The sequence below is a fragment of the Oryzias latipes genome, chromosome 12 (genome assembly GCF_002234675.1).
Source record: "Oryzias latipes chromosome 12, ASM223467v1".
Classification (NCBI taxonomy): Eukaryota; Metazoa; Chordata; class Actinopteri; order Beloniformes; family Adrianichthyidae; genus Oryzias; species Oryzias latipes.
The window spans coordinates 2461281-2482724 of NC_019870.2; the positions used below are offsets into that span (position 1 = coordinate 2461281).

At 42.1% G+C, this 21444-nt stretch overlaps 3 protein-coding genes across 6 annotated transcripts in view; all 3 read right to left on the reverse strand.

Moving 5' to 3' along the window:
* The window catches only part of zmiz2 (zinc finger MIZ-type containing 2), a 31504-nt gene extending 28404 nt beyond the window's left edge, over window positions 1-3100 (reverse strand). The window contains exon 1 of the mRNA XM_020707441.2: window positions 1762-3100. The gene's annotated coding sequence lies outside the window, so the exon portion shown is untranslated. The remainder of the gene's footprint in view (window positions 1-1761) is intronic.
* Window positions 1808-7247, reverse strand: LOC110016135 (putative WEB family protein At1g65010, chloroplastic). The gene is made up of 3 exons (XM_020707938.2): window positions 3792-7247; window positions 3334-3368; window positions 1808-1949 (listed from the first exon to the last, which is right to left on the reverse strand). Exons 1-3 carry the CDS (start codon window positions 5451-5453, stop codon window positions 1808-1810), a joined length of 1839 nt encoding a protein of 612 aa, XP_020563597.1. The 5' UTR covers window positions 5454-7247.
* A 1023-nt stretch (window positions 7248-8270) lies between these two features.
* Window positions 8271-21444, reverse strand: part of LOC101164172 (CAP-Gly domain-containing linker protein 1) — a 40658-nt gene continuing 27484 nt past the window's right edge. For all 4 annotated transcript variants that reach the window (XM_023960446.1, XM_023960444.1, XM_023960445.1 and 1 more), the window contains 7 exons: window positions 16946-16985; window positions 16732-16775; window positions 14888-14987; window positions 14630-14795; window positions 14504-14556; window positions 14308-14420; window positions 8271-13945 (listed from right to left, as the gene is read on the reverse strand). In XM_023960446.1, the coding sequence (XP_023816214.1) occupies window positions 13711-13945; window positions 14308-14420; window positions 14504-14556; window positions 14630-14795; window positions 14888-14987; window positions 16732-16775; window positions 16946-16985 (751 nt within the window). In that variant the 3' untranslated portion in view covers window positions 8271-13710. The remainder of the gene's footprint in view (window positions 13946-14307; window positions 14421-14503; window positions 14557-14629; window positions 14796-14887; window positions 14988-16731; window positions 16776-16945; window positions 16986-21444) is intronic.

The window sequence follows — 21444 nt, forward strand, 5'->3', positions numbered from 1 at the left end:
ATGGTCAAACCTGAACGGTCACAACGGTGACAAAACATCGAGGTGGTAGACGGCTCAGTGAACCCGTAGAGAGAAACTACGGGCATGCTTCAGGCGACAGGTCGTAGTGAATAATTATACAACACGTAAGGGGGAAGTAGGCGTGTCATACGGACAAGGATCTCCTTGGTGGTGTTCGCGTGACACGTGCGCACTCGTTGATGCCACCCGACTGTTGGAAATGTGGAAATGAACCAATCGGAGTGTGGCGTGATGACAGTGTGCCTATATCGTGCAGAATCAACTTTTTGAGCTTTCAAGTGTATTATAATGTTCATTTCTCACTATAAACAACCCCATTTTACCCCAAATTCATTTTTATAACCAAGCTTTTGGTCACACATTAGATTTTGATGTTATTTTACATTTTAAGGTTTATTATGTTTTTAGTCACTTATTAAATTCGTTTTTGACAGTTTTCTTATTGTGTGTGGCTTTAATGTACAGTGCTTTGTTCACATTTTTTTTAACTGTGTCACAGCGCTTTTATAAATAAAGACAGCGATGATGATGATGATGATGATGATGATGATTGATGTGAATCAGCTGACTGACACAGAGAAAAGAGGCTTTCATATCGCCTTTGCATCATGTATGCAGCATATTACTCACGTAAAGTGTTGCAGCCGCGGCAACAGAATCAGCTGATTTACGCTGATTACTCTACGGTGCTAAAGAGTTCAAATGCAGCCGCTCCTCTCTACGACCCCCCCACGGGTCGGACAACCCAAACAGCTGCAGGACGCGTTCGTGTCAATGTACAGGTGCATGTGACTGAGTCTCCAGGACACGATTACAGCGGTGTGTTTGTCAGGTGGGAGTTATCCATTGAGTTGAGTTTTCGTCTGATGAGAGTATCCTGATCTATCTAAGGTTCCTTCTCAGTATCTTGAATTTAAAGAATGTTTTAACAAAGTTGAAGTCACCTCTCTACCACCCCACAGACCTTTTGACTGTCACATCGATCTGTTTCCAGGAACCATCCCCCCACAGGGTCGTCTGTATTCCTTGTCTGGTCCAGAACGTGAAGCCACGCGGACCTACATTGAGGATTCTCTGAAAGCAGGTCTAATGTGTTAATATCTTTATCACCTGCAGGAGCCAGGTTCTTTTTTGTCAATGACTACCGACTATCGACTAAATTGGATTACTGTTCTTCTCCTCGTTAATTGTGCTTTTGAATGGTTACAAGGGACCAAATACGTCACCAAACTTACCATCTCATTCGTGTCAAAGAATGGGGTCAAATGGAGAACCGCACTCAACACACACATTGGCCATTATGGATACCTTGTCATGCCCTTTGGATTAACCATGAATCTATGAAGGACCATGTCCGTGGCAGCCTGAGCCCACTACCCCTCCCCTTTCCTTCTCACACACGCGTGTGACAGGAGACAGGAGCAGCTGCAGGGACGGCAGTTCACAGGTTTCTGTTACAAACTCTGTGATAGAACAGATAATAGGAACCAATAGTGACGCACATTTTTTTCCGAGAACTGAGCCGCTGTCACCACCGCGCCCCGTTAAATTTGCGCCCCGGGCAATTGCCCGTATTACCTGTGCCTAAAACCACTACTACTGCGCGGCCCCCCTGGCATCGCGGGAGCAAGATAGTCAGCTTGACAGAGCTGTTGTGGTCTGCTTCTTCTGCAGAAAAGTGCCTCTTGAAGGAGCATCTCAGTGGGAGGGTCTCTCTGGACAAGAAAACGTACAACGTACCTGACCTCTGGGGATCCACAGCAGTTCCTCTGACGGACGTCCTCTGCTATCTCCAGTCTTCTGCAGAAGGTACAGCCATGAACTCCCCCACGAGGCTCTCCCAGATGGCAGTGACCCCCTCAGGGATGAAGCTGCAGACCATGAAGCTGCTAGCTGTGCTCCTGAAGGAGTCTCCAATGGAGACACACCTGAAGAAATACAAAGTTCTAAATATGAGTTGACATTAGTTAGTAGTTGGCCGTCATTCAGACGCAGTTCCTGCAGTCGATGGTGAAGCCCAACGTACTGGGAGCGTCTCTGAAGGATCTCATGATACTGTGGCGTGCTCGCCGGCGCATTTCGTAGGCTCTCCAGAGGGAACTACAATATGTAATGTATCAATGATACCGTTTAGTACAGTAGCTCCTCCCACACATGAATTCATGTCAGGGGAATCAGACCTCTGGATGCACCAGAAGGAGCAAATTCACGGCGTAGCCAAAAAAAGGCGGCAGAGGGGAATGTGCCGCACAAATCAAGTTTGGTGTAAACGCAGCACAAGTCCTTCAGTCATGCCTTCCTTTTCTGCTCCTACTGAAGAACGCGCCCTCATCCACTCCTTCCTCCACCAACCCTAGTCCTAGCTCCAGTCTGTAGGTCAACAGCACCGGCAGCGGTCCTTGTTAAGCGGACCACGACCCTATCAGTTTGAAAGTTCCATTCATGATTGATTTGGTTTGGTTTTTATGTCCGATGCAAATCCGACAACCCTCTGCATTTATCCGGACATGGGACCAGCACATGCAAGCGCTGAGTTGTGTTAGTATATATGTACATATGTTTGAGTTCTAGCTCCTGCACAACTGCTGACAACTTACTTTTATGTATCCCACAGTGGGGAAATTTGTTATTTGCGTATTCTCAAACCTGATTCCATTCTTTTTGGATCTGGGGAAGCCGGAGAGACCCCGTGCTAACTGGATCGATCCTCTTACAGTGAAGCCACTGCGCTAATCAAAAGAGCATTAGTTCATCAAAGTTAATCTAATTAGTGCAGGAAAAATTGCTGTGACTTCCATTCAATAAGAACCTTCAGTGTGCTTCCATGGCATTTTTAGATTAAAAAAGATTAGGTTGAAGGTTCCACTTCAATGGAAGAGGATCCAGTTTAAAGTCCCAATGGATAAAAAATACTTTTACTAATAATGCTTATGGTAATAATAATAAAAAAAAACATTTTTAACTCACAAAAAGGTATTTTTTAATATTATGATAAAAATATCATATTAATACTGCACGGTGGAACAGTGGTTAGCGGTCTTGCCTCACAGCAAGAAGGCCCTTGGTTCAAGTCCCAGCTGGGGGACCTGAAACAGAACACCAATGGGGAGCTTTCTGCGTGGAGTTAGCATGTTCTCCCCGCGCATGCGTGGGTTTACTCCGGGGTCTCCGGCTTCCTACCACTGTCCAAAAACATGCTTCATAGGTCAATTGGCAACTCTAAATTGTCCATAGGTGTGAGTGTGAGTGTGAATGGATGTGTGATTGTGGCCCTGCGACAGACTGGCGACCTGTCCAGGGTGTCCCCTGCCTTCGCCCACGGGTGGCTGGGATAGGCTCCAGCAGCCCTGTGACCCCGAAAGGGACAAAAAAGAAGATGAATGAATGAATGAATGAATGAATGAATGAATGAATGAATGAATGAATGAATACAAATATTTTAGAAATTCATCCTCTTTGGAATTAAGAACAAACTTAACCCAAACCCTAATGCACACATGTTAATGTAGCTTTGCTCTTTGCTAAGCTAACCCTAAAAACAAAGAACAGAAAAAATCTAAAGTCTGTTGAAAGGTTGTCTTTAATAAAAACCCTTAAAGATTTATAAATGTCCCTAGTTTCTTGTTTCCTACTAAAAATCTAAAAATGTCGCTAATTTGTTTCCTACTAAAAATTTAAAACTGTCCCTAATTTGTTTCCTACTAAAACTCTAATAATGTCCCTAATCCTTACTCCTCATCATCCTCACCACATTCTTCCTCATTTTTCACCTGATCTGTCTCAGTCAGTGAAGAGCCAGAATCTTTCATTTCAGTGATGGAGCCTGTTCCTGCTCGGGAATTCACGGACTCTTCATCATCTGAAGTCACCTGGAGCTGCCTCATTTGGTCTCTTGTCTGATTTTGTATTTGCAGGTTTTTCATCTCACAGTCAGGAACTGCATTTTGCTGTTTGAAATGTCCAATTTGATCTTGTAAAACTGCAACTCTCTCTTGAAGCTCCATGGTCTCCCCCTGTGCAGTATCCCTTTCCACGTGTGCAGCCCGAATTCTTCTCTGCACATCCTCAAAGCCATTGACTTCTTCTTGGAGTTGGGTAACTGTCAAGGCGAGATCCATGTTCCTTCTGACAATCGTCTCTGTTTGGGCTCTTATGCCCTGACGTGCAGATTCCAGATCTTTCATGTGATTGATGGACTCTATCAGATCCTCCTTGGTTTTCTGGAGCTCTTGGTTCTTCTGCTGAAGAAGATATGCTTCAGTCTTTTGCTTGTTGTACTCTTCAATCCGTTCCTGAGCTTCAGTTTCTTGAACTTTCAGGTCTGAGATTTCAGTTTCCAAAGCCGCCTGCTGGTTCTGCAAGCAGCCAATTTCCTCCCGTTTATTGGAATACTTCACCCTCATTTGGTCTCTTTTGTGGCGTTGGATTTGCAGCTTTCGATGTTCCTGGTTCAGATCCTCAGTTTGCCGCTGGAACTGTTGGATCTGGAAGCGCAAGTCTTTGATTTTTCCTTGAAGAGTGACAGTTTCCTTCTCCATCCTCTCACTTTCCTCTCTGGCGACAGTGACTCTGTCCTCCAAACCACAATTCTGACTGACTTCGTTTTCCAGTCTTGTGATTTCCGTTGAGAGGTCAGAGTTGGTTTGGACCGCCATCTTGGTTTTTGCTTGGAGTTTCTGACATGCAGATTCCAGCCTTTCCACATCCTGAACAGAGCGTCGGACTCCTTCCCGTCTTCTCTGCAGATGTTTGGTTTCTTTTGTGAGTTCCTTCAGCTCCTGGGTGAGTCTGCGATGCAGGACGTTGAGCTCTTTGGCGTCAGCCGGCTGCTCTCTCAGCCGGGACAGCTCTGTCTGCAGCTCTTTCTTGAGGTCCTCCAAACGGTATCGTTCTTCCACCATAGTGGCAAACGATTCTCTAATTTGGTCTCGCTCCCGGATTTCTGTCTGCAGCTTCTGAAGCTCCGTTTTCAGAGCCGTGGTCTCCTCTTCCAGAGCGTGGACATGGTTGAACTCCAGTTTGTAGTCCATTTCCAGGACTGCTTGGTGGGCGACCTTTCTCTGCAGCTTCTGCAGCTCGGCTTTCAGAACCGCAGATTTCTTTTCCATGGCTTTCCTCTCCTGTTTCACTCTTTTGTGGTCTAATAGCAGCTCTTTGCGGAGCTGAAGTTTGGACTTCAGAGTGGTCATTTTCTCTTTGGTTTCACGGATGTTTTCAGAGAAGTCCGCAACTTTCTGTCTCTCTGCGTCACATCTCTGCTGGATTTTCATCTGCTGTTGAACTTGTGTGTTCAATGTCTGCAGAGATTTGAGCAGTTCACGGTTTTTCTGAGAAGCAGCTTTCCTCTCCCTCTCCAGGTTCTTGCGGGTTCTCTCCAAATCCTTCATGTTGGACAGATTTTTGCCAATGTCTTCAATTTGACTGGACAACATGGAGTTCTGGGTGAAGATGTTCTCCGCACTTTGCCTACTTTCTTTCAGAGACCTGTTCAAACGTTCTTCTAGAATTTCCGTGAACTGTTTTCTCGCTGCTTCAAGTCTTTTGCGCTCACCTTCCAGTATATACTTTCCAAGCCCCTTGATTCCACCTTTCACTCCGTGAGTTCAGGCAGGGATATAAATAGATGTTGGTGATGACGTCAAATAATGTCATCCGACTTTGAATAAGCCAATAACCTGCAAAACAATCGTAGTCATGACGCAATACTCCCCCATCTGTCTGAATGATGACGACGAGTTACGTGCTGCGTCACAAACGGTATGATTTTATGGATTTATGACCCGCTTTACGTTCGCGCATGCGTTCTGACGGCTCCTCCACAGCCGCAGTTCGACCGGCGGGCGTCGCTTCTGCGCAGAAGCGGAAACTGCGCAAACGAGAGGAATCTTTCACCCAAAGTATTGAGTTTCTGGACGCTATTGACCAAATATCTATACTAAAGTGGTATTGATTGATTGGTTGTAAAATGCCCGCGTGGTGCCGTCATGAAGCAGAAATCTTCAAATGAACCGCCGAAGGCCTGCAGACATTTTCCCGGTTCTAAAGTTGCGGACACTGAAGTCGCACCGGAGACAGACGGACGGGGTTCATGCTGAACAAGAAGAAGAAAAAAAAAAGCTTTCAATAATTATGAGAAGAAGAATAAAAGTTTCCGAACATTTTCTGATTCTGCTGTAGAAAGAATTATTGAAAATGATCAAAAATGATCAAATTATCTGTAAAAAGGAGAAGATTTTACACACTGCATTTGAACGATAGGAGCCGGTGGACAGTGGGTTGAGTTGGTCAAAGGCAGCCTGTGCATCAGGAGTCCAGTTTGATGGTGAAAGGACTTTGGTTGGAGGTAGAACTGTCATGGTTTGGCCTGTCTCTGGGCCTCTGTCTCCCTCTGCTGGTCATGTTTGGTTAGTTCAGCCTTCACATTTTGGAGGCCCTGACCACCTCCTGAACCAGTTCCTGGATTTCATTGTCTTCTCCAAATCAGTAAACGGCGTTTCTTTCATCAGGCAGCTTCCTCCTCCTTGCACCATGACAACTACCACACAACTGAAGTTCTAAATAACAATGTACAAAACCCAGGAATCTTAGAAGCTGCTGGCGGGTTTCTGGTTAAGGTCGCTCTGCGTGAACCTTTTCTGGGTCAGTCGTCTGCATTTCAGCTCAGGGCAGCTTTGCATTGAGCTGAACAGGCAACAGGCGATCCTAAACAGGCAGCGTGAAAGTCTTAAAGGAAGAGCGGTTTCAATTTGAAGCGAATTAGTTTGCATTGTGGGTCAATGTACTTGTACTTTTGTTGTCTAATTTTACTTTATTTTAAATTTGTGTCCTTTTTATTTCTACCCTGACATGAGAGATGCCAAAGAAAAATTCCGATGTACTGCATGTGCAAACGACAATAAAAACACCAACACTCCCAGACGTACTGCTGAGCGCCGCCTACAGCGCCACACAACGTTCTGTTTGTCCACAGTGGACCCTGACCCGCTGTCTGTGGTTCTCTGTCCTGCAGTTTGTCTCTGCTGTTGGTCTTCAGCTCACAGTTAGTGTCCATAGAACTTCACAGAATCCCAAACGAAAACCGTGAAGAGAGACCAAATCAGACGATCAATCTGTTACGGAAACCGTGCAGCGATTTTCAGAAAACTAGACTGAACTGAAAAATAAAAAGCTTTAAATTTTTCTGTTATGATTTAATTAAACTGAGCAAAATAGTGTTTTCCATTTTTAGTTGATATGTTTTTTTAATTTGTATTAGCTTATAATCAAATGATTCAGAAACATATATTTCTTGTGTAATGACATAGAAAATAGACTAATGTGAAGGCTCTGGAGGCTGAAATACAATTCAGTTCAAATGTATTTATAAAGCCCAATATTACAACAATAGTCAGCTGAACGGGCTTCAAACTGGTACTTTTGTAAACATGCATCATACATAAAAAAAAACATAATTTTCTTTTCCTTTCAGCTTTTCCCTCACAGCCAATCAGCTTCCTCCATCTAACCCTGTCCTCTGCATCCTCTCCTCCAACAGCAGCTACCTTCATGTCATCCAGAATCCTCCTCCTCCTCGGTCTTCCTCTGGCAGCTCTAGACTCGGCATCCTTCCACCGTCTCTCCTCTGGACATGTCTGAACCATCTCAGTCTGACTTTTATCTCCAAAACCTCCAACATGGGCCGTCCCTCTGATGTCCTCATGCCTGATCCATCCTGGTCCCTCCCGAAGAGAACCTCAGCATCTTCATCTCTGCTACCTGCAGCTCCGCCTCCTGTCTTTTCCTCAGAACCGCTGTCTCTCGGCTGAACAACATGGCTGCTCTTTCCTTTCATTTGAGCGGAAACTTACTTTTCTCCACCCATTCCAACCTGCATGCACTCGCTTCTTCTCCACATTCTCCATTCCTCTGGACTGTTGACCCTATAGATCCTTCAAATCCTCCACCTTCTTCCTCTCTCCTCCCTATGACCTCATTCACACACATGTACTTCATTCCTCTCCTCTCCCGGACAAACCTCCACCTCTCTAGCTTCTCCTCCACCTTTTCCCCGCTCTCGCTACAAATCACAGTATGGTCTGTAAACATCATCATCCACGGCGACTCCTGTTTAACCTCATCTGTCAGCCTGTCCATCACCATTGCAAACATGTCCATGTACTGCTCCAACATACTACAGAGAACACATTCAAAACATACAACTGAAACGTTTGGCAGGAAGTCTTTTAACCTGAACGAATGGGGAAAAAGGAAAGTGTTAAGTTTATGTTTTATTAAGAGTTGAGAAGTAAACGGTACATAGGAAACAGTGACATCTGACTCTGTGAACTGGTTCAAACCACAGATGGTGTCTGAAGCTGGAACATAAAACATTACACTAATAGTTAGACTCATCACGTACAAAGTACACACCCGTCCAATCTGTACAAAGAGTTGTCTTCACGCTGGAATGCAAATCTCCAGACACGTCAGTCTGAACAACAGGCAGGAAGGTGAAGTGTGGCCAATAAAAAGTTCTCTTTCTGCTCCACTGTAAACCCAGAGTAAAGGTTCTGGTCCGTATTCACAAAGCATTGGATCAACACTTTTAAATCACAGAAAAAGATTCAACACCATCCAAAGTTGTGCTTTGTAAATGTAAAAACAAACAAACACGGAATTTTATAGAACAGTTTGACATTTTAGGAATTTCTCTTATTCACCTCAATGTAACGGTTCCTTTGTGCTCTCAGAGTAAAAAAAAAAAAAAAACAGTCATAACTCTTTGCTGCTTTTTCCAGCAGATGTCCTTTTATTTATCAGGGTCTGGATGAATACTGGATTCTGATTGGCTAATAATGGACACCTAAAGAAGAAGTTCCGGTCACAACAGAGACTTGGAACATTGTTAATAAATAATATTGCCATTAATTAATGAAAGAAATGTATATATATATCTATATTTTTTATTGATCCTCATTTATTAATCAGAGTTCATGGTGGATATTTCTTTGATCAAATCAATCACTTGCGAGGACTTTGTTTATTTGAAAACAACCTTTATCTGCATCATCTGGACAAAAACACGCGGTAAGACGTGAACTTTCCCTCAGTTTAGCATTTGAACGACTTTCTACATGGAGCTGCTGTTACCATGACAACGCATCACACTGCATATTCCATAGTCTGCTTCTTGTGAAAAACAATTAAAATGTTGTAAAAATAACAGGATTAAAGTACTATCATATCATTTAGTATTTATTTATCTTTTTTAAGCGTCTCCATCATCAGGAATTAATGGACTTTGTTGAAACGATCCTTTTTTTTTTTTTAAATCTTTGTCCACGTTTGTGTCATCACGTATTTGCTGGACTCTTATCAGAAAATAGCATGACATGAGGTAAGGGGAGGAGTCAATTGGCTGACTCCACCCTCTATAAAAAAACCAAGCTCCTTTGCATTCCAGACATGGTGGAACGGGGCAGTTTTGCAGCTTCTCTATTTTGACCAAAACATTTCCGACATCTATCAAAACAATTCCATTCAAATGCCAACAGCTGATTATATGTAAGGAAATCACATGTATTTTGTTCTCCTAGTATCCGACACCACATCCAAACTTATATTTAAATTCTTTAGCAGCTCCTGACGTCAGACTTCTATCCGAACCGTATTTAACTAAGATAGCTTCGTCAAAGACAAACTTTATCAATGACTTCGTCCATGACATGAATCAATAAACAGTTTTTTAGTATTAAAAATTCAAAGAATTCAGGAGCTGGGTGGGAAAGTTTTGGTGTTTAGCTCTGAGAGTGACATTTAAAAGTGGTTTGGACTGTTTTTTTCCAGGCTTGGAACACCAGTTTATAGGTCAAGAGTTGCATGAAACACGTCTAACGTGAACTTCTTCTATACAGTTCAGATATTCTGAATTAAATTGTCTAAAAAAAATAAAAAAGGTGAAAAGTCATCCATTTATTTATTGACAACGGTTGTTTCGGCCTAAAGCGACGTGCACACCGCGTTCAAGAGCAACCTAAACGGCATTTCTGAACACGCTTCCGCACTGGACTGTGTCCACCCGATAGATTCTTGGAAGAGTCTTGGTGCGAAATATCAAAGTGGTGCAAATCTGGTGAATCTTTTTCATTCACAGCTCTATTCTGATTAATGAAAGACTCTGTGTCGAATAATTCCATCTAGGCACAAACTGCAATTATTCATTTCTCCTCCATAATCAATTTTGGCGCTTTCGTGTTTTGAAAAGGACACTGTCCAGTCGTCCCTAAAAAATACAAGTCCCTGATTGGTCAAAGTTAAACCGGTTTAACTTTTAACAAGCGTTCGTTGATGCAGAGAAAAGCGCATTTTCATGTTAGCTTTGCACTGACGTGTGACATGTTACTAAAGTGTTGCTTATCAGCTCCAGGCAGCTTCTCTCCGCTTCAGAATCCATTGGAATTACGTTAAAGAGTTATGGCGGTCTAAAGAACGTAGACACTGAAGCTAAAGGTCTGATTTAAAATAGCTAAGTCCTGAATAGGCAACTAGTTTAAAATTTTACACGTGTTCAATGGCCGTGCGTTTTGGAGGTAAAGCTAGAAAACTGTCGTAGAAACTTGCATAGCAACGCGTGAATGCGAAAGTTTTGAACGTGAAGCCAAAAAAACGTGATAAAGACCACGTCACCCAGCCAGTACAGACATTTTCAACACATGACACGGATGAATATTGGTCATACATGAATAGGCGTGGAAAAAGTGCAGAAATGTGTGTCAAATGTACACAGATATATCAGGAATGAACCTCGTTAAAACCACATAAGAAGTACGAATAAACCACGCAAGGAACACGTAAGTCAACGTAAAAGCCAAATCTGGGCCAAATTTGACTGAAATGACCGAATCAATTACGGAATTTTTACGCAATATAAAAGTTCGGTGGGACAAGCGTGAAAAGTCCGTTAGACAAACATGAAACGGCCGTGGAAAGACACAAATTTGTCAATGCATCTTACAAAAATCACACACAATTACATTAGATTTGCGTAATAATTGCGTTCAAACTACGTTAAAAAACATAAACAGCGTAATTCTCAACCGACCAAAAATCTTGAACAGCTCAAAACCGAACCGACGGACATCTGAGCACATCGACGAATGACCAACGCAAGAAACGCGTATGAATGACGTAAACCACGCATGGATCACGAAAGAAAAAATGTACAAAAGTGTCTGCAGTGGCCGTTTGACACGGGAAGGAGCCGCTTGGATGTACGTTGCCGATTGTGAACGTAGCTTAGGCTCCATTTCTGCACAAGTACGATCAGTAAAGCTTCCGGATCATCTACGGTCATAAAGGGAGGACGAATGGAACAGAATCAGCGGCACAACCTGCTGTCTGGATCACATCAACAAACTGAACGTGAATGAGAAGACCTTGAAAGTGTCAAACGGTGCAACAGTGGGTCCGTGCAGACGGTTCTGCTCCGTCTTCCTTCAGAGAACCCGTTTGGATTCAGACGTTTCTTCCAAACTCCAAATTCTAGTAGAAAGTGCAAAACCACGTCGGCTGAGGTTCCTACATTGTTACTGGGCTCAGCTGTGCTCTGCATTTGGGTTCAGCTCCAGCTCGTGATGATTGGCTTGTAAATAAAACAACAAAGTTTATCGTTAAACTCTAAGCAGTATCAATCGACACCAAAGGGAAAAAAGCTCAAAGACGCTCGGAAAGAGTCACCGGTAAAAACCCGTCAACTGGATTTTAGAACTGAAATTTGTAAAAACTATTCATAACAGACTTGTGATGCATAGTGTCATTAAAAAAGGTTCAAATAAGGTTTAAAGAAACATCTGAAGCTTTTCTGAGGTCTTCAAAAACAGCTTAAAGAATTTCAAAAATAGATTCTAGTTTTAAAAATGTTTTTTTCTAACTTATTATATGAAATCAACAAAATAATTTGTTTATTTCAAAAATAATCTTTTACCATACAGAAAGTGTGGATTTACTTTACAACTTTTTGTTCCTTCAAACTATTTAACTTTTATTTGAGCTTTTTTTCTTTTCAAGATACTAAAAACCTTTTGGTTAAGTTTTCCAGACACAAACAAGTCCATGTTTTTAAAGATTGATCAACATGTAGCCTAAAATATTAGAACTTTGTGCTCACAACGTCCAAAGGAGCCGTCATCCAAAAGATGACTTCAAAAACGTAAACTTTTGTAAAAACTTACTGTAAAGGTTTGTCATTTTTCCATGCAGGAACAATTACAGCATCCTACATGTGAACTTAAACTTAAAAAATAAAAACATCTTCCAACGTGAAGCATTAGTTTTAGGTTTTTCTTGGCAGTGTTGTGCAGAGAAGTGGTCTCCGGCCTTTTGCCGGCCAGCTTTCATGTCAGACATGACTGTCATGGACCGATCTGTTCAAGGCTAACGCCACTTTTTATTTTTTTAGCTTCTATTTTTCCTTAACTTTTGAGGGTAAAGTTTATCTTCATCCTCAAAAGATATGTGCAGCTGCGTTAAACTTTATTTGTAAACTAGATATCCTGCAGGAACCATTAAAATGTGATCCAGATTTTCCATAAACCCATAACTGTTAGTAGAAAATAAAAAATCCGACGGCAAATTCAGCCTCGTCTGACAGATAGAAAGAAACAGCCAAATAAAATGGTCACTAAAAGTGATATTTTCCAAATATAATAGTCAACGTAACTGTATTAGCTGGTTACTGAATATTCTGCATTATTATAATAGTGACAACTGTCACAATAAAACCATATCTGGAGGAAAGACTCCTGGTTTCTGTCTGTTAAATGCAGCTTTCTTTTATTTTGAAGTCTTCTGTTTCCTCTTTTCTGCCAAAAGAAACTTTCCAAATTTGCTTGTTTTTGTTAACTTGGAGGTTTTATCAGTCAGAGCAGCCGATTTAGGAAAGTATCAGACGTGGATTTTAGTCACATAAAGCCACATGTGGTGGAGAGAAGCCAGTAGTTTTTCAAAATAATACCTCCTTTTTTTGTACCGGTCCACAGCCTTGGGGGTTGGGGGGGGGGGACTAAAAATGACTTAGAATTTTAAAAAATAAAATGACAACTACACACATGATTTTGAAACTAATAGATATTTATGTATAAATATATACAGTATATAAATTTAGGAAGTTGTAAATATTCTGAAAGTTAATTTGGTGGGCGGAGCCAAACTAGGCTATCACTGCTTTTGCATGTTGACTCTTAAGTGACACAATACTGACTTCTAGTGGAATGCTTTCTTCAGGAGGGATGTTATGAAAAACAGCTTCAGATAACTAACCGCTTTTCATTTATACATTTACGAGGGATTTTCATGACCGTTGAGCTATTTTTAGACCTCAGTAGAATCAGTCAGAGAAGAATTGTGAAAAAGTAAACAGTGTTGAGGTGAAGATCCTCACTTTCCCTTCAGTTTTAGTTGTGCTCACTCGGGTTGCATCACTTTGTCGCCAACAACAATAAAAGCGTAAAAAGCAGCAGCTGTGACTTTTGCTCGGCATAGAAACAAAGTTGTCATAAACATCAATATTGCACATGAGCAGCATATTTGGATGAGCTTTCTGCATTTTCATCTGCTTCAGACCCGGACAGCGGCTACTGGCGTTGTGCATAAATATCGTAGAAAAATACATTTTGGACGAATCTGGGTATTAGGGGGATTGTGGGAAATGCCTCAAAAGGTCTGGTCATCGTTGCAGGACTCGGTGGCGTGTCCGAAGGCCTCGCAGATGTCGCAGTAGGGCCTCTCGTTGGCCGGGTTGCCGCGGTATGTGGAGTGGGGGACGGAGTCGGGGCTCTGCGCCTGGGTGGGGCAGTCCTCCGTGTCGTGGAGGTCGAAGCAGTCGCAGATGTCGCAGAAAAGCCGCGGGGTCGCCTTCTTTTCGCGCTTCGGCACGCCTTCGCTGAGCCTGCGACACGAGGAGATCCCGACAGTCACCTGATGCTCTCCATCCGATCTTTAGTGAGTCATTTTAGACAAAACATGACCGCCCTGGGGAAGACTGCAGCCACAGTGTGAAGACTAACCAGGCTTACATTCTTATTTTCTGCTCCCTCATACAAATAAATTATTTAAAAAAAATCCAAATAATGTGATTTTCTGGATTCTGTCTCTCTATGGTAAACATCCCAGATCAGATTTTTTAGTGGCTGTTTCTGTGACCGAAAAATGTTTTTACTCCCCTCCAATAAATAAATAGATCCATCATTAAATAGATCTTTCTTTCTGGGGGTGTATTGTTTTTTAGACATGAGGATTAGAAATGGTCACCCGTCGTTTCCGTCGTTTCCGTTGAACTCGGCCAGGGCGAGCTTCTTCAGCTTGATCTTCAGCTCCTCGTTTTTCCGCTGCAGGTCCACGATGACGCTGTTCAGGAAGTTGATCTGACAGAGACAATCGCACGGGATCAACGCCGAGTTACACGCTCATGACGCAAGAATGCGGACCAGAGTGCGGGCGGACTCACCTGTCCTTCGGCGAACTCCTTCTCCTCCCTCAGCTGCTGCAGCGCTGCATCACCTGCACAAGCACATCAGCAACATGAAATCCAGCTGGACCAGATCCTCCAGGCTGAGAAGAGACGCGTCCTCACCCGAGGCGGAAGCTTCCCACTCCTCTCCCTCGGAGCCCTGAGTTCCCATCAGCCTTTGCTCTAAACTGTGAACGCGGCCCTGCAGCTGAGCTTTGTCCTTCTCCAGCGTCTCCACGGCAGACTGCAGCGTCTTGGTCATGGCGTTCTCTCCTCGCAGCACCTCGATCTGCACAGACGGGGAACACAGATGACGGGTTTCAAACCTGCGGCGGACAGCATGAAGGGCAGGACACTGGGAAACTCCAGGGAAGCGGACACCTCAGTCCGGAGAATTTCCAGCTCTCTGTCTTTCTCCGAGATCAAGCCGGCAGTGGACGTCTGGAAGTCTCTTTCCGCGTCGCGGCTGGAGATGGATCCTCTGCAGAGAAAGGCGCATCGGGTCAAAATAAAACTTTTTTTAACAGAAAAACTCATATCTTTAGGTAAGTTTTTATAAATAAAGAAGATGTTCAAAGTGTTCCTCAGTATTTGGAAAACCCCGTTCAAGACTGTATGAAAGATTTGGGTTCAGTTGATCATTTTTGATGTTAAAAGGCTCAATAACTCAGAAATCCACCGTCTGCTCCAGAAAAATCAAGTACCAATATTTGCAACGTCTTGAGATTTATGATGTAAAATACACAATAATTATCGCTCTAAAATGCAGAATAATGTAACTAAACAAACTGCTGCTGTGTCATCTGTGTCACTGAAAATAAAACCTGACCATCAACATCCAGTCGTTAGACGGATCCCGTCAGGTAAACAAGGTCATCTCTCAGAATCCCAGCCGCCTCCTCCTCCACATCTGTTCCTCCTGCTCTAGTTGTAGCTGCACCAGCTCTTCATCTCCCGGTGGAAGCCACCTGCCGGCCCTCAAACCTCATCTCTGACCTACAACCTTCATCCTGCTTCTGTCGTGACTTTAACAGATGTTTTCTGACACAGAAAGCTGCCGATTTGTCTTTAGCTGAGAAGAGCTTTAAATGAAACAGCAAAAAATAAAATAAATAATTTCTGCTTTTAATGATTTGACTTTCCTGTCATAGAAAAAAAACAGATCTGATCAAACAAATTGTATTTTTTCTGTTCTGATGTTCTTTGTTCTTATTTAAGTTTACTTTACCTCATGGGGTTTTTCCTCAGACACAGGAAACCTGAGCTGGTCGGTTAATACTCCAACACGAGCAAAATGTGACTCTGTTCATCACAAAGTTTAGGTCAGATGCCTTTACAAGTTACCATATACCATATGATTATGGGTTGTAAAAAGCAGAACAACACAGTACTGTAATGTGGTTTGACTACGCTACCCAGAATGCCTGGAGGGGGCAAGAAGCCGGCAATTGGTCGGATGAGTTAATGGGAAGTTTTTTTTTTAGTAAACTGTGTTGTTCTCATTGACATAGGCTGCTTTTGCATAGGTAGGGGTGTGGACTTCCAACAAGCTCCCTCCTGACTGGTGAAAGTGGTTGCCATAGAAACAATGACTCAGACTCATTTGGACTAATCCTGGACTTACTTTGCCATAAGATTCAAGATTCAAGATCAACTTTATTAATCCCTGAAGGGAAATTTGGTTTGAACTTATTGTAAAAATAAAGATGACTACTTCACAGACAGGTTTATCGTTAGAACGCAAATCCTGCAATAAACAGGGGAACGCTGTCATACAGTACGCAGATGACACGCTGCTTTCTATGAACCTGTTCAGAAGGTCTACTGTTCAAACGTGAATCCAGAAAATGTTCTGCTTGTCTGACATGGACTTCAACCTGAAACTGAGTCCTTCCGCTTCTTTCTTTGTGCAAAGGCTTGAAGGTTCGATGAAGACTTAAAGCTCTTAAAAACATGAAAATGTCAGCTTCTGCTGTTTAAACCAAATCATGAACTAACCCAAACATATGTGATAATGATGAAAATGGGAGAAAAATATCCAATCTTCTTAAGTTTGCAGAGCAATTACAGCACAGCAAGGCTGAAGAAATGAAAATGATGAGAAGTTTTTTCTTTTAGCCATTTCAAACATCTGTTGAAGGAGTTAACAGCTAAAAGTGACATGAAACTATCTAATCATCCCATGAAGCAGAAACAAAAACGCAAAGAGAAGATATTTTTCCTACCTGGTCTTCATGTCTGGCTGCTGACAGTTCTGCTCCTCATTGTGCTGCAGAGCAAACACAAAAATAGAAACCTTAAAATAGAAGCTGAAGCTGCATGAGCTCCAACAGAGTCTCAGCAGGAGGTCAGCGCTCTGCACCAAATCCTCCTCATCAGCGGGACACAGATCTGTAACGGAGACGCTTTACGGGACATGGAGCTCAGGGTGGGGGGTACCTCGTGGTGGTGCTTGTGGGAGGCCAGCTTCAGCTCTTCACTGGAGGGAAACACAGAGGAGAGGGGATGCAGTTAAAGTGCTGAGATGAGAGTTTAGACCTGAACTGGTTTATAGTCTGTTCAAAGTAAATACGGGTTAATGAAAAACCTACACTATTCTGAAGCACAAAGACACAAACCAAATAAATAAATCATAGGTGGCATTACATCTGTTCAAGCCTTTAGTGGTATTTCCAAACCGAAGACGCTCATGGCTGAATCAGCAGATTTCAGACGTTTTCATGATTTTCAAGGATTAAATTGAAATAAGATGGAAAAGGTTAAAAAAACGAAAACACCGTCCAGGGATAGCCCAACCTTTAGTGGCTGGGATAGGCTCCAGCAACCCCAAAAAGGCTCAAAGTGGGTTCGGAAAACAGGTGGATGGAGGTTTATAGAATCATTTTAGCGGGAAAAAAACGGTATCTGCATAAAGGAGCTTTTTTTAACTTAGGAAAAATCCTAAAAATTACAAGATTTTTGAAATAGGAAACAGTATCAAGTCAGGGCCCATAGACCAGTTTTACTCTTGTTTCTTTCCAAAAACAGTATTTATTATTAAAAAAAAACTTTTTTTATCCTTAGTTTCTGTGCAACAGCAATCAATGAACTCATATTTGCAGAAGAAAATCAGCTGAGTGATTCGAAGTTTCATTGTTTTTCAGCAACATTTGTTCATAAAAGCCAGGTTTAAAACAAAAAGGTCAAATCAAGAAAGAACTTTTACAATATTTCACAAATCAAATTCTTTTCAAAAACTCTGTTATTTACAAAAAAAATATCACTTTAAGGGTAACAATCATTCCTCCCCACAGCCATCAGACTGTCCAACACCGTGTTAAAGTGACACTTCACGGTCCCAGCGGTGTTTTTTCTTTCTTTCACTTATTTATTAATATACTTTTGTTGCAGTTGTTGTTGTTTTTCATTTGTTTTTGTTCCTGAACGGTTGTTTGTTTTGGTGTGTACTTTATTACTTACTTATTTTTTGTATTTAAAAAAAAAAAAAAAAAATTGTACATGTTTTTTTATAGTTGATCACATGTTTTTGCACTTTCGCAGCATAATATTAATATGTATTCATTTATTTAATACGAATGTCCTTTTTAATAATTATTTTAATATTTGATAATAATTTTAATAATAGTTATAAATAATAATTTTATTAATTCTGATAATATCTTTTAATAATTTGATATGAATGTCCTTTTTGATGTTATAGTACATATATTATTTCTGAATGTCATTGTTGCTGCCGCAGATAAATGAAATTTCCCCATTGTGGGATTAATAAAGTCATCTATCTATCTATCTATGCATCCATCCATCCATCCATCCACAAAAACTGTTAAAATCGTTGTTTTATGTACTAACACTTTTGGTCTAAATTAACTTTCTCTGAAAAAACAAACAGACTTGGTTGTCCTTGAAGGCATCATACTCCTTCAGCTGGAGATGAAGATGAAGATCAGCTGCTTGTTTTATAACACCAGCCAATAAAAAAAGACGAAAACGACTCAATGTGAAGGGAATGTTTGTGAGGACGACTGAAAAAACAGTTGTGTTTGTGTTACCAGACGACTGGTGTTTGACATCAGCGGAGCTGAGGCACAAAGACCCGCTGATTCACACAAAATCACACACAAACACAAGTCCCCATTGACACAAACAGACAAACAAAAGCGTGCATGGACACACAAACGTGAGCAAAGATGAGCAAAGACTCACACGCACACATAGACAAAAGCACCTGGATACTAACACAAACAAACAAAAACACATGTGTAGGGGGACTTACACAAACAAACACGTGCATGGTCTCACACACACAAACACACCCAGATGTGCAAGCAAGGAGTACACACGTGTACAAGGATACACTTAGACAGATACTCAGACTAACAAACACACACACAGACAAAAAAAATGTGTGGATGGACTCACACACACACACACAGGTGTAGGACACACATACATGTGTGCAAAGACCCATACACACACATAGACAAAAGCACCTGGACACCGATACAAACAAACAAAAAAAAAATGTGTACGGAGACTCACACACACACAGACAAACACCAACAAGGTCACACACACGCGCACAAGGACAGACGACAAACACACACTCACCTGCAGACTAACAAGTGCAAGTGCAAGGGACTGACACACACACACGCACCAAGACACACAAAGACCAACCAGGAAGTGCACAAGAACACACACACACACAGAGATAAACGCACATGGACTCACACGCACAGGGACACACACAGATACACAGACTCACATACACATGGACTCACAAACTTGTGCGTTAGAATGCCCACACACACATGTACCCAGTGATGTCACAGACAGCGTTGGAACCAGGCGGCTCCAGGAGCAGAGAGGCGGTTACGTAAGAACAGCAGAGGGAGGAAGGACGGCAGCTGGAAGAGCACAGGATGGAAGGGGGGGGGGGGGTGCAGAAAGAGACGTGGATGAAGGTTTTCTGCTCTTCATTTTATCCAGACGCTTTATGGCTCTGTGAATCAGGAGCTCATCTGAGCTTTTATTTATTTATCATTTGTTGATTGCCTTCAGCCGTCTTCATCCATGTGCAGCTCTGATGGGTGGGGAGGGGGCGTGACACACACTGACACGCACGCACACACAGACACACAACCACACACACACACAGAGGATCTAAAAATAAACCTGACGTCAGCACTGAGATGTTCATAAACGTGACAGAAACAGATTCATGTTTTCCTCCCGGGCCGCTTCCAGAACATCTGTGAATCTGAACAGTACAGAGACGGCTCTTTTAAAGATCGTTAATGATCTAAGATTAAACTACGACTCACAGAAACTTTCTGTTCTGGTGCTGCTGGATCTTAGTGCCGCTTTTGATACAGTAGATCACCAGATTTTATTAGACAGACTTAGTAGTCTAGTGGGCCTCTCTGGAAATGTTCTTAAGTGGTTTTACTCTTACCTGACAGATCGACACTTTTATGTAAGTATGGATACGTGCTCTTCAGGAATCCACGAAATAAGTTGTGGGGTTCCCCAAGGGTCGATTTTAGGGCCAATACTTTTTAATTTGTATATGTTGCCTCTTGGGGAGGTCATCAGGAGACACGGCGTTGACTTTCACAGCTATGCTGATGATACACAGCTTTACATCGCCGTGTCTCCTGATGACCTTGAACCTGTCAACACTCTTTTAAACTGCATTTTAGATATAAAGTTGTGGATGGCAGAAAATTTCTTACAGCTCAACCAGGACAAAACTGAAGTATTAATCATCGGTCCTGAAGACAAGAGAGAGATGATTTTACCACATTTTCATAATTTTAAACCTTCTCAATGTGTGAGAAACCTGGGCGTACTTTTTGACTCTGAGCTAAATTTTATCCCACACATTAAAAATGTCGTTAAGACAGGATTTTACCATCTTAAGAACATTGCCAGAGTCCGCCCGTTCCTCTCTCTTGCCAGCACAGAGGTGCTAATGCATGCTTTTATTTTTAGTCGTTTAGATTACTGTAATGCCCTGCTCTCTGGTTTACCCAAAAAGTCTCTTTCAAACTTACAACTTCTACAGAACTCAGCGGCACGAGTTCTGACGAGAACCAGAGGGCGAGAACACATTACACCGGTTTTAAAATCGCTGCATTGGCTCCCTGTGCGTTTCAGGATTGATTTTAAGATTCTTTTAATGGTTTATAAATGTTTTTATGGTCTTGGGCCTGATTATTTAAATGATATTCTTTTAAAATATGAGCCCTCGCGGACCTTGAGGTCCTCCGGTGCTGGCCTCTTAGTTGTTCCCAAGGTGAGGACCAAAACTTATGGTGAGGCTTCGTTCTGCCATCACGGTCCTCGCCTGTGGAACGGCCTTCCGGAGAACCTCAGGGCCGCAGAGACTGTAGAGGTTTTTAAGAAGAGGCTCAAGACCCACCTTTTTAATTTAGCTTTTAGTTGATTTTAACTGCTAATTTATTCTATTAGTTTTAGTATAGGCTATTTTATGTATTTATTTTAATTTTACGCATCCTATTTTCAATTTTATGTTTTTTTTTTTTTTTTTATGTTTTTAATTTTAGCATCTTATGATTTTAGCCCCAGTGTTTCTTGAGGGGATCTTTTCCTCCAGGGATTGCCGACTTGGTCAGCGGTTGTTGCTGCAGTTGTTGCCCTTGCTGGGGCGGCTGGGGTCTAATTTTACAGCTTTATGGCTGTGAGGGGGACCCCGGTGTTGTCCCGGTCTGGGTGGGCACTGTGGCGATGTTCCGGTGGCCGGGCTGGCTCCTGGTATGAAAGGATTCCCAGATACTGTTTCCTCACAGCAGAGCCAAGCCATACTTGTTTGTTTGTTTATTTATTTATTTATTTATTTATTTATTTATTTATTTATTTATTTATTTATTTATTCTTTTACAGTTACATAGTCATATTTCATTGTACGTGGG

Coding starts and splice junctions, on each gene's coding strand:
- LOC110016135 (XM_020707938.2), bottom strand. CDS start 5,453: ATGTTGTCCAGTCAAATTGAAGACATTGGCAAAAATCTGTCCAACATG. Junction 3,369..3,791: donor CACTGACTGAGACAGATCAG/GTGAAAAATGAG, acceptor TCGGGGTCACAG/GGCTGCTGGAGCCTATCCCA. Junction 1,950..3,333: donor TCCCAGCCACCCGTGGGCGA/AGGCAGGGGACA, acceptor GTATTTCTTCAG/GTGTGTCTCCATTGGAGACT.